This window comes from Streptopelia decaocto (genome assembly GCF_964273445.1).
Source record: "Streptopelia decaocto genome assembly, chromosome: 4".
Taxonomy (NCBI): Eukaryota; Metazoa; Chordata; class Aves; order Columbiformes; family Columbidae; genus Streptopelia; species Streptopelia decaocto.
In genome coordinates, this window is record NC_138658.1 from 16547873 (window position 1) to 16561198 (window position 13326).

General features: G+C 35.9%; 1 protein-coding gene across 1 annotated transcript in view; it reads left to right on the top strand.

The window, feature by feature from the left end:
* Positions 1-13326, top strand: part of PCDH10 (protocadherin 10) — a gene marked incomplete at its 5' end in the record, with an annotated part of 32899 nt that overhangs the window by 3419 nt on the left and 16154 nt on the right. Inside the window, 3 exons of the mRNA XM_082051005.1 lie at positions 865-923; positions 1492-1598; positions 10480-10785. Coding sequence (XP_081907131.1) covers positions 865-923; positions 1492-1598; positions 10480-10785 — 472 coding nt within the window. The remainder of the gene's footprint in view (positions 1-864; positions 924-1491; positions 1599-10479; positions 10786-13326) is intronic.

A 13326-nucleotide genomic window follows, 5' to 3' on the forward strand; every position in this document is an offset into this window, starting at 1 on the left:
CTTTTCTTTATCTGAACAGCTCTTTATAAACCAAAGCTAAGTACACAAAGCAAAGTATCGGGAGTTTCCATGAAATTATATGCAGGGACTTAAAATCCTTTCCTGTTAAATACGATGCCTATATTGTCTTATCTCGTGTGTAGAGAATCTCTATCAAAGCATATACCATGCCATAGTGCTCCCCTGTTAGTAATTTTCTGCTGGGTTAGCTCATACATGCACTCTGTACCTCTCTGCTTGTGCACTAATGAAAACAAAGTGTTAATTCCCTCTTGGCATGAATACTAAAACCTGAATGCTGTCCAGTCTGGCTGAAGTGGTTTGAATGATATTTCCTAAAGCATTAAGTTTTGCATTAAAACATCTAATATTGGATTATAAGGTTGAACTTCCCTCAAAATGTCTATAAAACTCTGCCTTCTGTTGCCTTTTGTAAGGACTCGAAGGTATCTCAATGTATTTTCTTCCTTAGGGTGCAATAACTTTACTGTCTGCTCTTATTTTTATGCACTGAAATCAAAATCAGGCTGAAAATTAGATTGCAATAAGTTTTTCCTCAGACTAAGTAGTGCACAATTCTAGAAATAGTTCTGTTGATTTCTGTGGGAGTCCTTGTGATGCTTGACAGCATGCACTGTGAGAAAATGTGTCAGAATCTCATCCCAAAGAACTTGGGAAAAAAATCCCTCATGCCTTCCCATATGTGCAAATAAGGGCTGGGTTTTTTTTCCCCTTAGATCCTAGAAACAGACTGTGTAGGCCTACTTGCAGCTAAGCATTAACAGTTATAGTGAATATGGTGAGCTGCTTGTGTGTAATTTCTCATTGAGATTTAAAATCTTTCCAATATCTTCTCTTTCCTAGACAAAACATCAGCGTGCTGAGCTCAGTTACCTAGTTGACAGACCCCGACGGGTAAACAGGTACAAGTTAGCCTTTATTTCATAATGCATGCTTTAGCAAATCTGAATGGGATGCCAAAATGTGTTTAATGCAAATGTAAAATAGTAGTAAAGCAATGGGAAATTGAATGTGTATAGATACACTAAATAAAACACTCTTGACTGAATGAGTTTGAATTATGCTTTTTTTCTGAATGGGTTTCAAAACCAACCAAGAAGAGAACAAAATCTTGTATTAGTCTAAAACGTGCTTTAAATACTTATGAATGCCACTGTAGGGTCTTCCAGACAGCATTGGTTTCTCTGAGTTAAAATTTAGCTATCCATCTTAAGTAAATGCTACCAAATAATTTGCACCAAGTACACGACAAACAGGTGGAGTGATAGTGCCTACTGCCCATTTCAGGCTAGACTACCAAGGTCTGAAAATGCCAGTTCTGTTCATGGTGGACAGAGCACCTCTGCAGAAGCAGTGCAGCAGGCAGGAGTGGGTGAATGCAGCACCGTATGTGGCCATGTGATGGCAGAAGAATGTTTTATGAGTTCCTTTTTCTTGTTTATTCTAATGTAAAGATGTTTCTGTGTCTAGTTCTGCATTCCAGGAAGCAGACATAGTAAGCTCTAAGGACAGTGGTCATGGAGACAGTGAGCAAGGAGACAGTGATCATGATGCCACTAATCGAGGTCAATCCTCTGGTAAGTCTGATAAGAGAATGGAAGTAGTAGATCTTTAAGCAGGGAGACTAGAAAGAACAGTTGCTTGCAGGAATATAATACAAGAGGGACATAAATCATGTGAGCATATTGTATGGGAGGCTGGGTTTATGTCAGTTTGCCATTACAGTAACCTGGGCAAGGAGACAATTTTGAACTGTTTTCATTCATGGAACAGAATTTATTTTATACTTTTGAGCTGGGGTGGGGCTTGGTATGTTAGCCTGCATGATTTGCTGTAGAAGAACTTCCTGCACATTAAGACAAAGTTATTGGTACATTTTATAGTGCATTTTTTTCAACAGCAGAATTTCAAAGCATTAGGCATTTTTGTTTAGTAGGCACTTCAGCTGACATGGCAGTGCGAAGTGCAGGGGGAGTTCCCAAGGGAAAGAATGAACCCAGTGGCTGAATGACAGCCAGACTCTGAGGATTTTCACTGGTGATCAGTGGAGACACATGGGGTGCTCTGAATGTGTAATACCTTAGCATTTTTTTGAGAGCGGTTTTTGAATTCAAATTAAGCGACCATGATACTGTAAGTGAGCTCCATGTTAATAAGGCTAAAGTATTCTAAAGTACATTTATTTCAGTGCTGACAAAGGAAAGAAATGTTTTAAAAGACTATGGTTTGAATCACCTAGAAAATATATACATTGCAGTGTTATTCCCATGCATAGAGTTTGCTGGTTTTGCTCTCACACTGTCAGGATTTTTTTCTGAAAGAGATGGACATTTGTTTAGAGTCTATGCATTATAATTAATTCTCACCATTGTGTTGCATTTTAGCCACAAATGCTTGTGCTTTATTCCCTACCACAGTCTCCAAATGTCTGGTATGTCTTGATTCAAACAGTGATTTCTTTCCCCTTGTTTCCTCTGTGCCCTATCATGTATAAGGATTTGCTACAAGTGTATCATACAAAATACTGCCGGGGTCCCCTCCAATCATCTATTTTTTTCCCCTGACCCCCCCTCTTAAAAGATACCAGAGCAAGGGACTCAGTACTGTCATGGCAGTGCTGCCTCACCCACGTGCTCTGTTAAGGTCCTCTTTTTCTTGCCATTATAGTCACTGTCCCCTTAACGATGGGAAAGCCAGGCATCAGGGGAAGAGGAGGCTGCTACAGGGCCCCTTTATATTGCTGCAAGTCATTAATATGCAGACCTAATGAGACTTGAGAAGAGCCAAGAGTCTCCGGAGTTCCCTGCTTCTTGCAGGGCTTCATGCTAAGTGAACACAGTGTCTATTTTGTGTCTGGGAACCTGACAACAAACCAGGTCTTGCCAGAAGTTTGCATCTGAACACAGAGCCTCTTTCATTTTTGGCCTATATATGGCGTATGATTTATTGTTGTTTTAAAAAGCCATGTATTTTTCCTCCCCCCACCCTCTCTTTCACACTGTTTCTGGTGCAGTGATCAGTGCTACTGAGTTATAAAAATCTCCCTCTCCTCCTGCCCTCCTTGCATTCCATTTTTTTTTCTTTTACGCATTTTACTGCAGCAGTCATCTCAATGAACATTTCAATCAGCTTAGTTCCTCAACATAATGAACCATAATAACCAAACAGGAGAGAAAAGAATAAACATCTGCAGAAGGGGCTGGGTTTGACTGATGGTGGGAATATAATCATATAGTTGCACATCAACTGAAAGCTATTTTCTTTTAGATGCATTCAGTGCTGTTATTGTTGTGCCTCTGCTCTTTATTCTTTCTCTGCACTTTAAAAGTAGTCTATTTCAGATATGAACACTGGAACTACCATCAAACTTCTTAGCTGGCTAAATTCTGCATTTTCATCATCTCCATTTTATGAAACTAGGGGAGAAATCTATTCTATACTTTCAAAATGATTTCAAAAATTTATGAACCTGATGTGATTTATGCACTTCTGTGTTTTCAATGGTGATTACATATGAAGAAATGAAAGCTGACAGGTTTGGTCCACTCAGAATTGACTGTTAGAAGTGAAACCTAAAATACACAGAACTTCCAATTTAATATAATGGTGCCATGATTTGAGAATAGTTTTCATGCACAATTTAAAAAATGTTAGTTCCAAATAGATATTGAAATATCTATTTGTAAATAGCTATTTCTAAATCTCTGTATAAACTGCTTTATTTTCCTACAAACATATGATAATAGTTTTTCTGTAAGTTTTGGGCTGAATCCTGCTGTCATGACGCAAAGAAGATACCCTTTGACCTCAGCAATGACAAGGTATATTGATAAAAAAACTCCACTCTTGCCAAGAGCTTTTGGTGATGAATTTAATGAAAAAAAAAAAAAGAGCATAAATTCTGTTTGATCTTGAATGGCTGGAGGAAATATCTGGAGGTATGCCTTCTGTGTTTTCTAGTCATTCTGGTGCTCTATAATAAACTCTTTCTAAATTGTTGAAGGAAATCACACGGCAGAAGTTTGGACTATTTTTTTCAAGATGTTACCTGATACTATGCAGCATCATATTTGTTTTCAAAAGCATTGTATTTGCATCCAAAAATATTTACTAGATAATTCACGTTGAAAAGTAAAACTCACTCCCTACCAGTTGTAATCAGCAGTATGTTATGCTCGTGAAACATCTTTTTACTGTTCTGTACAAGACTTCTGTTACTGTCACCACTGAACAGTCATGTGGCACACAAGTAGCTATTCTATAGTAATCCACTGCTAGCCAGACTGACTGTCAAAAGTCATGGTTAATTATTAGTTGGGAAGGAAAACTTGCAGGATGAAAACCTATCACTGTGTCATAGATTTATCCTGCACAATTATTTACTGAAAATGTTGAACTTAGCTATTCTGTGTATCATACAATGATAGAATAGTTTGGGTTGGAAGTGACCTTTAAAGGTCATCTAGTCCAGCTCCCCTGCAATGATCAGAGACATCTTCAACCAGATCAGGTTGCTCAGAACCCCGTCCAACCTGACCTTGAATGTTTCCAGGGATGGGGCATCTACCACCTCTCTGGGCAACTTGTTCCAGTGTCTCACCACTCTCATAATACAAAAATTCTTCCTTAACCTTCCTAGTCTGAATGCCCCTTCTTTTAGTTTAAAACCATTACCCCTTGTCATATCACTACAGGCCCCACTATAAAGTTTGTCCCCGTCTTCCTTACAAGCTCCTTTCAAGTACTGAAAGGGACTTTCAGCAATAAGTTCTTCCCAGAGCCTTCTCTTCTCTAGGCTGAACAACCCCAAAATGTTTTCTTATCTTTTGAAATAAGATTCTAGTTCACCTTTTTACAAAATACTTTTTCCTAACAGTGATATAATCCTGGTTTCAAATGTGCTGGTATGTAAGGAATTCGTATCGTTCTCATTAACGTACCACCTGAATGCCTTGTAATTATCTACATTCTTATCTACCTTAATATCCATGAACTACAAAAGTATTGTCACCTACATTTATCAGGGAATGGCAAGTAGTGGGCTACTCAAGTGTTCAAGAGCCTAATTCTTGTGCATTAAGTAGTCATATCACTAATTGGGATAGGAATCCAAGCTTTTTGGAAAATGGTTTTCCAAAGGTGAAGAAGTACATGAAGTTTTTGGCAAACATAGGAGGGGTTTCTCAAACACCATGCACATGTCGTAATTACTTGTTCTCTTCTTTGTCTGAAAATTGTTGAGACAAAAGCTGCTACTTGTTGTAGAACAAATGCAACTAATACAACACTACTGCTTATTATTAACAACACACTGTACTTCAATCACGTTCTATAGGAGTAATTTCTAAGCGTGAGGTTAGTTTATTTCCCATGGTTGATTAAATTCTTGGCCTCCATTGTGAAATTGCCGACTTGGGTGCCAATTAATACCCTGCATGTGTGTATGTTTAAATTGTATGATTAGACACCTGTCCTGTAAGATCTGGACTCATGCCATCAACTTATTTCGTATGGTTGCTCACTAGCTACTCAGCTTTCTCAAGCTGAACATGCAGGGTTCTTGACAATATTACCTTTGTTAAACCTTTCTCACTGAATTGTCGTGATCTCTCAGATTCACTTCAGGAAGGTATATCCAAGATGTGAATCTAAGTAAATGTACTGTAATGTATATACTACAAAATGCATCAACTCTTTTGATAATCTCTTTCGTGCAGCACCAGACAGTATGCACTGGTGACAAGCTGAGATCTAAAATTAGAGTTCCACTAGTGAACTTTATGAAGGGAATCCATAAGGGTCTAATACAAAGGCACAGGCTGAAACATTATCTCACACCTTTTCCATACTGGTTAGGTAAACCCCATAAGGGTTAGTATGCATTATTGCAGAAGAGCTATGATATTTCAGTGTTCATAACGAGTAGAATTCGAGAAGTCAAGGGTAGAATTTCAATGATAAAGGGACAGACAAAACCAGTATTCCTTCTGAGGCAATGCAGAGTGACAGCTAAATCCTGTTTTGAAGGTCACTTGGGCTAAGAGTCTATCTCAGATAAAGTGAAAGTGAACATGAAAATGGCTTAGAAAAGTGCTTTGACTCAAGCTGAGGGTGGTTTCTTTTTTCTTTCTTGGTTTTGGCTTTTTTTTTTTTTTTTTTTTTTTTTTTTCCTTGGACTGCATGCTTAATAGTGTTCACATTTCAGTGGTCCAGGCTTTGAAATTCTGAAGTTGAGATTTGGAAGAGTTGAATATCGAAGATGTTTGAGTCTCTATTCATGTTCTCATGCAGATGAAATCAGTTTTATCCTAGGCAGCACACCAATTACTTAGCAAGAAAGAATGATAATAATTCTTTTTCATAAAGTCTAGTTCTTCAGTAGATAAAGTCTTCTACAAGGAGCTTAACATCATTATCCTTATTTACTGACACAAAGTATGAATCATAAGGAAATGAGTAACTTGCTCAAGGATAATCTAACGAAAAGGACGATGGTTCTGGTAATGGAGCTCTGAAAAGGAGTCCTGTTTCCCTACATCATGCCTACCTTCCATCTAACCGTCTTTTTTAAGAAAAGCTGCCACAGAAGAAATGAAAACTGCCGTTTAATTCCAAATAAAAGCCAAAGTTGTGAAAAAATGGCATGTGTTGGGAAAAAGAACCCCTCTCAATAACAATGCTATAAAATAACTTTGTCAACATTTAATAATTTTTTTTTGCACTTTTTTACAACATTTACTCCGTGATACATGTGAATTTGTTCACTCATTTACTTGGTGTATGGATCTTCTCCCTTAATTAAATTAAGAAAGAATACATTATTTAAAAATGCTTTTAGGCCTAAATTTTGCTTTGATGTAAACTGCCTTTCAAACCAATTAGAAATCATGCACATAGAAATTTTGATTTTTCTCCTTTTGAAATATAAAAAAAGGAAGCAAATTGGGAATATGCTTCAGAAATGCAACACTACCAACTATCTGATTCAAAGCACCTGAGTACAGGAAATTCAGATGCAGATATCAAACTTAATATTGAACTCCTTTACGAGTTTTTGTTTTCCTTTCAGGGGAGGGATGTGGGCTTGTTTTGCTTCAAAATCCGCAAAGTTAAGGTTATGTGAAAGCACAAATTGCTCACTGGCATATCTAGTGATAAGACTTGAGTAAGTAGGGATGAACTAATGGCTCTTGCCATGAGCTTTTATATGAAGGCTGTATTTGAAACAGTGCAATGCTTATCATTTCTCAGCATTTCAGTGCATTAAACTGTGTGCATCTGCGAAGGATATTTGGAATTCAGAACTCAGAGTCACCTTTAAAAATTCAGTTTATCTGCATCTGTCTAATGTGATAACTAAATGAAAATATAAAGCATTTTTCTTTAATTTGGATTTGCAATTATGAAGGATAGTTTAGTTCTGAAGGATTCTAGACATAACCAGATTCATGAGGGAGATGAGATGGAAGTGTTCTACTGCTGAACGTTTCTTTTAGTTATAAATCAAGAACATTATTCTTGGTATATGAAGGTGTTCTGTGCTGAATGTTTTACTTTGTTTGCTAAGATATATCCTTCCTTCTTGGAAAACAACAAATAGCCTTTGCCTCCTCTGCTTTTAATGTTTTTCTATTAGAAATGCAGAATTCTATATCATGGCCCACAGGAAAAAGGTGGAGGAAGAATAGCCAGCATTTATATCTTAGTCAGCATAAATATACATAGGTGCCCAGGGATTTCAAAATCAGAGTTCTAGTTGAATTTATTTTCTGTCAAAATACTAAAGCCAAAGACTTGGTTCTGTGTCCATTAAGCTCTCAGGGAATGTTGTGACTGATCCAAGTAGGAACAATACACAAACACCCCTCCAAAGATTTTGTTCCCATCCTATACAAGCATTTACATTATAGCTGTATATTGCAGTAGTATATATTAAAATTCCAGTTTTTCTGGGTTTTTTTTTTTTTGTTTGTTTGTTTTTAATTTTAAATATTCCTATCTTCAAGGGGGGAAAAGTTTGTCAGACAAGCCTACATACTGTATCCACTACATTCAGTAATTTTTTTATTCAAAATCCTGATTTATAGTGGCTATAAAATCTCTTTCATAATAAACTGTTATATAATTCTATTCAGTGCATTGCAGTAGACAAGCAGTATTCAAAAAGGAACTGAAAACCACTATTTCGACAGAGACATTTTACAGTTTAGCAGCCTATGTGGAAACAAAATAGTAAAATGGAGGATGGTTTTCCAGGAGAAATTAAAATTTATGAAGGGCAAAAAAGGGTCTGTCTGTGACTGCCTATATTAAAAAACAGTATTATAGCATCTCCCTCCCCATATACAAAAGAATATAATTTAATATTCATTCATAATCTCTTCTTTCTCCTGCTGTCTTTCAGGAAATGTTGAATGATTACGTTCATTGATACACTGTTAGCAAAATTAACTGTCATCATTTTTTTTTATTAAAACTAGGGTTATTTGTTGTTCGTATGTAGCCTGAAAAATGCAATAAGCATTTGTCTTAATTGTCACGTAAGTCTTCTGAATGGCAAAGAGTTAGATTAATAAAATAGTTATTTTCTTGCCTGACATATTTTTGTGCAGATATTTCAATACATGAGATACACACACAGTTTTATAGACATTGTTATATATTAACTTCTTTCTAGAAAGCCTGCATCTAAATCTTTCTTTTCAGTCTTTGATAGCTACTACCGCTACAGAATTTAGAACTATACAATTTGTACGCCTTGCCTGATGATCTTCATCTGACTCCTTAATCATATCTGCAGTTCACGTCTGCATTCTTCAACAGTTCACTGATCAGTAATTTATTTTCAGACTTCTTCATGCCAATTATCAATGCAAGGTTCTAATCAAAAGTGGACCTAGTATTGTATATTACTCAATTTAAAATTAAAAAGTCATTATAAAGTGAGGATAATCTGAGATACAAAGCTTATTTTTCCTTCATTATTTTCCTCTCTGCCTAAGTGACTGCGTTTAGTACCCAAGCACTTGATCATTCAGAAAGATTCTTGCTTGCTGAAGAGATTTTTTACAGTGTGAGATATCGCACAACTATTAGTAATATAAATCAAATTATGGTGCAAAACAGTGATAGAATTCTTAATACTAATCCTCATATTAGAGATCAAGCTAATCCAGTTCTTTACAATCTTGGCTGGTGAGCAAGCTACATTACATGAGTCTTATTACAGCTGTTCAAAAATTTGTCCTATTTCTTCTGCAAGTAATGTCATTTTTTATAATTCTAGTGCAATGCTTGTAAATGCAATGTTTACAACAGATTTAGTTCAGTTTTGACATACACCTATTCTAAGACTCTCAGTTCTTTTTATAAATACAAGAATAAGATATTTCTTTATTGTTCTGCTTTTCTGTAAAATATTGACTATCAACTTGGAGACGTTAGTATTTATTTTCCTCTATGCCTAAGATTTCATATGCCATTTCTCTCAAAACAAGTATAATCCAACAATTTAGTAACTCACAGTCTCAAAATATTATTTTGGAAGGCTGATCTATAGGTAGTCAATAGAAGCATAGCTTGTCATTTGAAATCTTAATATCATTAAAGGATTTGTAAGAAAAGAGTTACACTCTGGCAGGGAAAAGTGTTTGCTTATATAAGGGAAGCATTAACAATTTTTTCAATAGTATCCACAGCCATGTCACACTGGACTACAGCTACTTTTGTACCACTAATTACAGTAATTTATTATAGCATTCTGTCCCACTACTTGGATGACTTGATGATAGTAAGGTTTGCTGCCATAGCAGTGAAAACTATCTCTGAAAGAATGATGTAACTATTGATTTAATAAGGCATCCTGGTCACTTGAAAGCTGGATTTCTACTTTGTAAGATCTGCTTTTAATATCAATAGGCTCCATGTGTATACTAATGTATGCACAGATAGTTCCTTTATAGGACTCATTAATATTTCATTTTTGTAAATGAAATCTGTGGTTCCTCGATCAGGACATTTAGTTTCTCTGGTCAGAGATGCTTTTATGTAGAAAAAATTCCTTCATGTTCTCAACAAGTATTTTCAACTGATAAACCGCAGACATCAACCTACAAGTGGAATTGAGCCTTTTTTGAATGGGTTCTAACAGTGAGATCTGAAAGCTATTTTGTGAGATAGAACCACCAGTACCCCTCTTCTTGTGATATTTTTGTATGTGTATGACATTTTGGCATTTGTTTATGCTTACTAAATGGTGTCTTTGACTTTTGAAGTCTGGACAGTCAGGGTTTTTTTTCTTCTATTTTTTTGTTGAGGAGATGAAGGTAGTGGAAGAAGTTCTTACGACATTTCTTTTTCCACTTCTCTCTTTGCTAGGCATAATCTTTCTTATCTGTCAGCAGCTGTTCATGATGCTGAAGCTTATATCTGTAGTTTCTTTTTCTCTCATGCTTGCAGGCATGGATCTCTTCTCCAATTGCACAGAGGAATGTAAAGCACTGGGCCACTCAGATCGGTGCTGGATGCCTTCCTTTGTTCCATCTGATGGACGCCAAGCTGCAGATTACCGCAGCAATCTGCATGTACCTGGCATGGACTCCGTTCCAGACACTGAAGTGTTTGAAACACCAGAAGCCCAGCCGGGGGCAGAAAGGTCCTTCTCCACCTTCGGCAAAGAGAAGGCCCTTCACAACACTCTGGAGAGGAAGGAGTTGGATGGACTGCTGTCTAATACACGAGCGCCTTACAAACCACCATATTTGAGTAAGTACTATTCAAAAAGCTATATGAAAATGTTCCCTTTGCGGGAATAAAAATTAGCTCTTTATGCTATTAATAGTAGGAATAATATAGACACAGTTTTAGGAACAGTGGGGAAAATGGCTGCTCTTGGATTCAGAAACCACTGAAGAAGGCAATGTTCAATGCTTTTAAAAAAAGACAAATCTTTGATTGTTTTTAGGATGACATAATCATCAACAACAAAAGTATCGTCTGATATTAGTGGGGGAGTTGCTCAATTTTATTTTCTGATGGTGGATTATTTTCCAAGTGTCCTTGGCTAGATGGTTTAAACATTGCCATTGCCAGGCTAACATTTTTAAGAATAAAATTAAGTCAAGAGGACTGTCCTAAGATCTTCTTTTTATGATTGAGTAGTATCTTGTGAATAAACAGTATGTGTATTATTTTGAAGTAACTATTTACATAGTTTAATGGTTTGGAAAGAAGAAAAAACTTTTTGCCTTCCATCTGATCATCTTTCAGCCCATGCCTTCTGTCTGGTTCCAAAACCTTACTTATTTCTTCAGTTGCCTTTCGACTATGGTTGGGTGTTGGGAAAGAGTGTGATAGATCTAAAAAATACCTTCATAATTCCTTTTGGAGGCTGAGCCAATTGTAGAGCCCTTGAGTAAGACTTTCATCTAATATGTCATTTCATTCTATTCAGCACCCTTCTGTATTTTATTAGGAACTGTAATCTCCTTGACTTCAAGAGTTTATGATGTTTATCTCATCCAAATAAGCCAAAGACATTAACATTGCAATACCAACCCTTTTATAAAGCAGCAAGTCTTTTAGGACAGCAAATCGGGAAAACAAATCTTCCTGAATGGTATTAATTTATTTATTTTTATAAAGCACTTAGTTGTTCTGAAAGGTGCTGTACTGGCAGTCCTAACCTGTGAAGATCTTTGCTACAGATCATTCTCAGCACAGACAGCTCAGTTTTCCCTTGTTATTTATCAGTCCTTCAGAGAGGTCTTTTAACCACCTCAGTCTTTAGATTTGCTTTACTGAAAGCTTCTAAATCTGGATACCAGTTCTGAGATGTGACAGACATTCCTAAAAAACCTGTCCCGAGACAATCAGCTTATTTTGTGTAGGCTAAAATGTCAGGTGTCAATCATCTGCTCATACTTTAAAGACCAATGTGAAATTTCACTTAGCTATGACCTAACAACTTATGACTCTGACTTTCCCTAACTAGTCTTCCATCATTTACCTCTAAGAAACATTCTTTAGTACTAAACTGTAATCTATCAGTACAAATTTCATCTCTTTCATTACCATCTAAAAACTTGAGTTTTGTAGCACTGATTAATCACGCCAATTCTGATGCAGTATGTGCATTACAATGATAATTATATCTGGTGACACAACACTGTTCTGTTTTGCTCTAGGCCTGAGACTTTTGTTTCAAATAACAATGAAATATTTATTTTCTTGATAGTTTAGGGATTAAATTTTGTTCAGCTAACATAAACAATATTGCTGAGCAATTTGTTTACAGATAAACATTGGTCTACATTTTACACTTTTCTGGTATGAGGGTCTAAAAAATCAGAGGTAAAATGTTGAAAGTAAGCAACATAAATGAGTAGTATTACATCATCCACTTGAGAATCCAGATTCAGTTATACTTTTTTTCTTTGAATCTCAAACCTAAAACTGCCACAAAACCAAGAATAATATTTTTCTGTTTTATTTTACTTTTTTTTAGACATATTCTTTAGTTAAATTCTAGGTTATAATTGTATAGTGAAAAACAGGAGCAAAGAAAAGAAAATTAACACAATGTTTGTAGCAATGGGTAAATAATTCATTATTAATAATGTGTTCAATGAATAAGACAAGACGAATATATAAGAGGAATTTGATTCAGGAAGGAACTTTAGTTGAGCTACAGTGTAATTGCAACCATAATAAAATTAAATTCAGCTTCTTAAAGAATGTAATATAAAAACTAGTTTGTCAGTAGAATGATTTTTTTAAAAAGAAATTATTAAAATGTATGAAACAGAATCCTCATATTCAGCAAAAATACTGTATAAGAAGGTGCAGCATGTATGGAAACAGCTGTATTAAAAAAACATTAGCAAAGAAGAAAAAGTATATTGCAGAATACAAAAACTATTTGAACTAAAAATGTCTGTAAAAGAAAGAGAGATTCTTACGTAAAATGAACAGAAGAGAGCGTAAGTTCTAGCAGGTAAACTTCAGGATGGAAATTAGCAGAGATATGTGGAAGTTCTCAGAGCAAATAGCCAAAGGCATTCAAATAAATATAGACAATTTTTCAGATGTCAAATGTAGCAAGCTAGAAGAGAACTGGTGTGTTTCTTGAACTGCAGTTGGTCAGGACAAGGACATTACAAAGATTCGAAACTGTGTCTTTGCATTTGTTTTTACCAGAGGGGGGATGGAGAATGAAAGACAGGCATATTGAGGCAGCTACCTATCTCAGGTAACCACTTCAAAGGAGTGTGCAAGACTGAGTCATGAAAGAGGATGTTGTTGCAA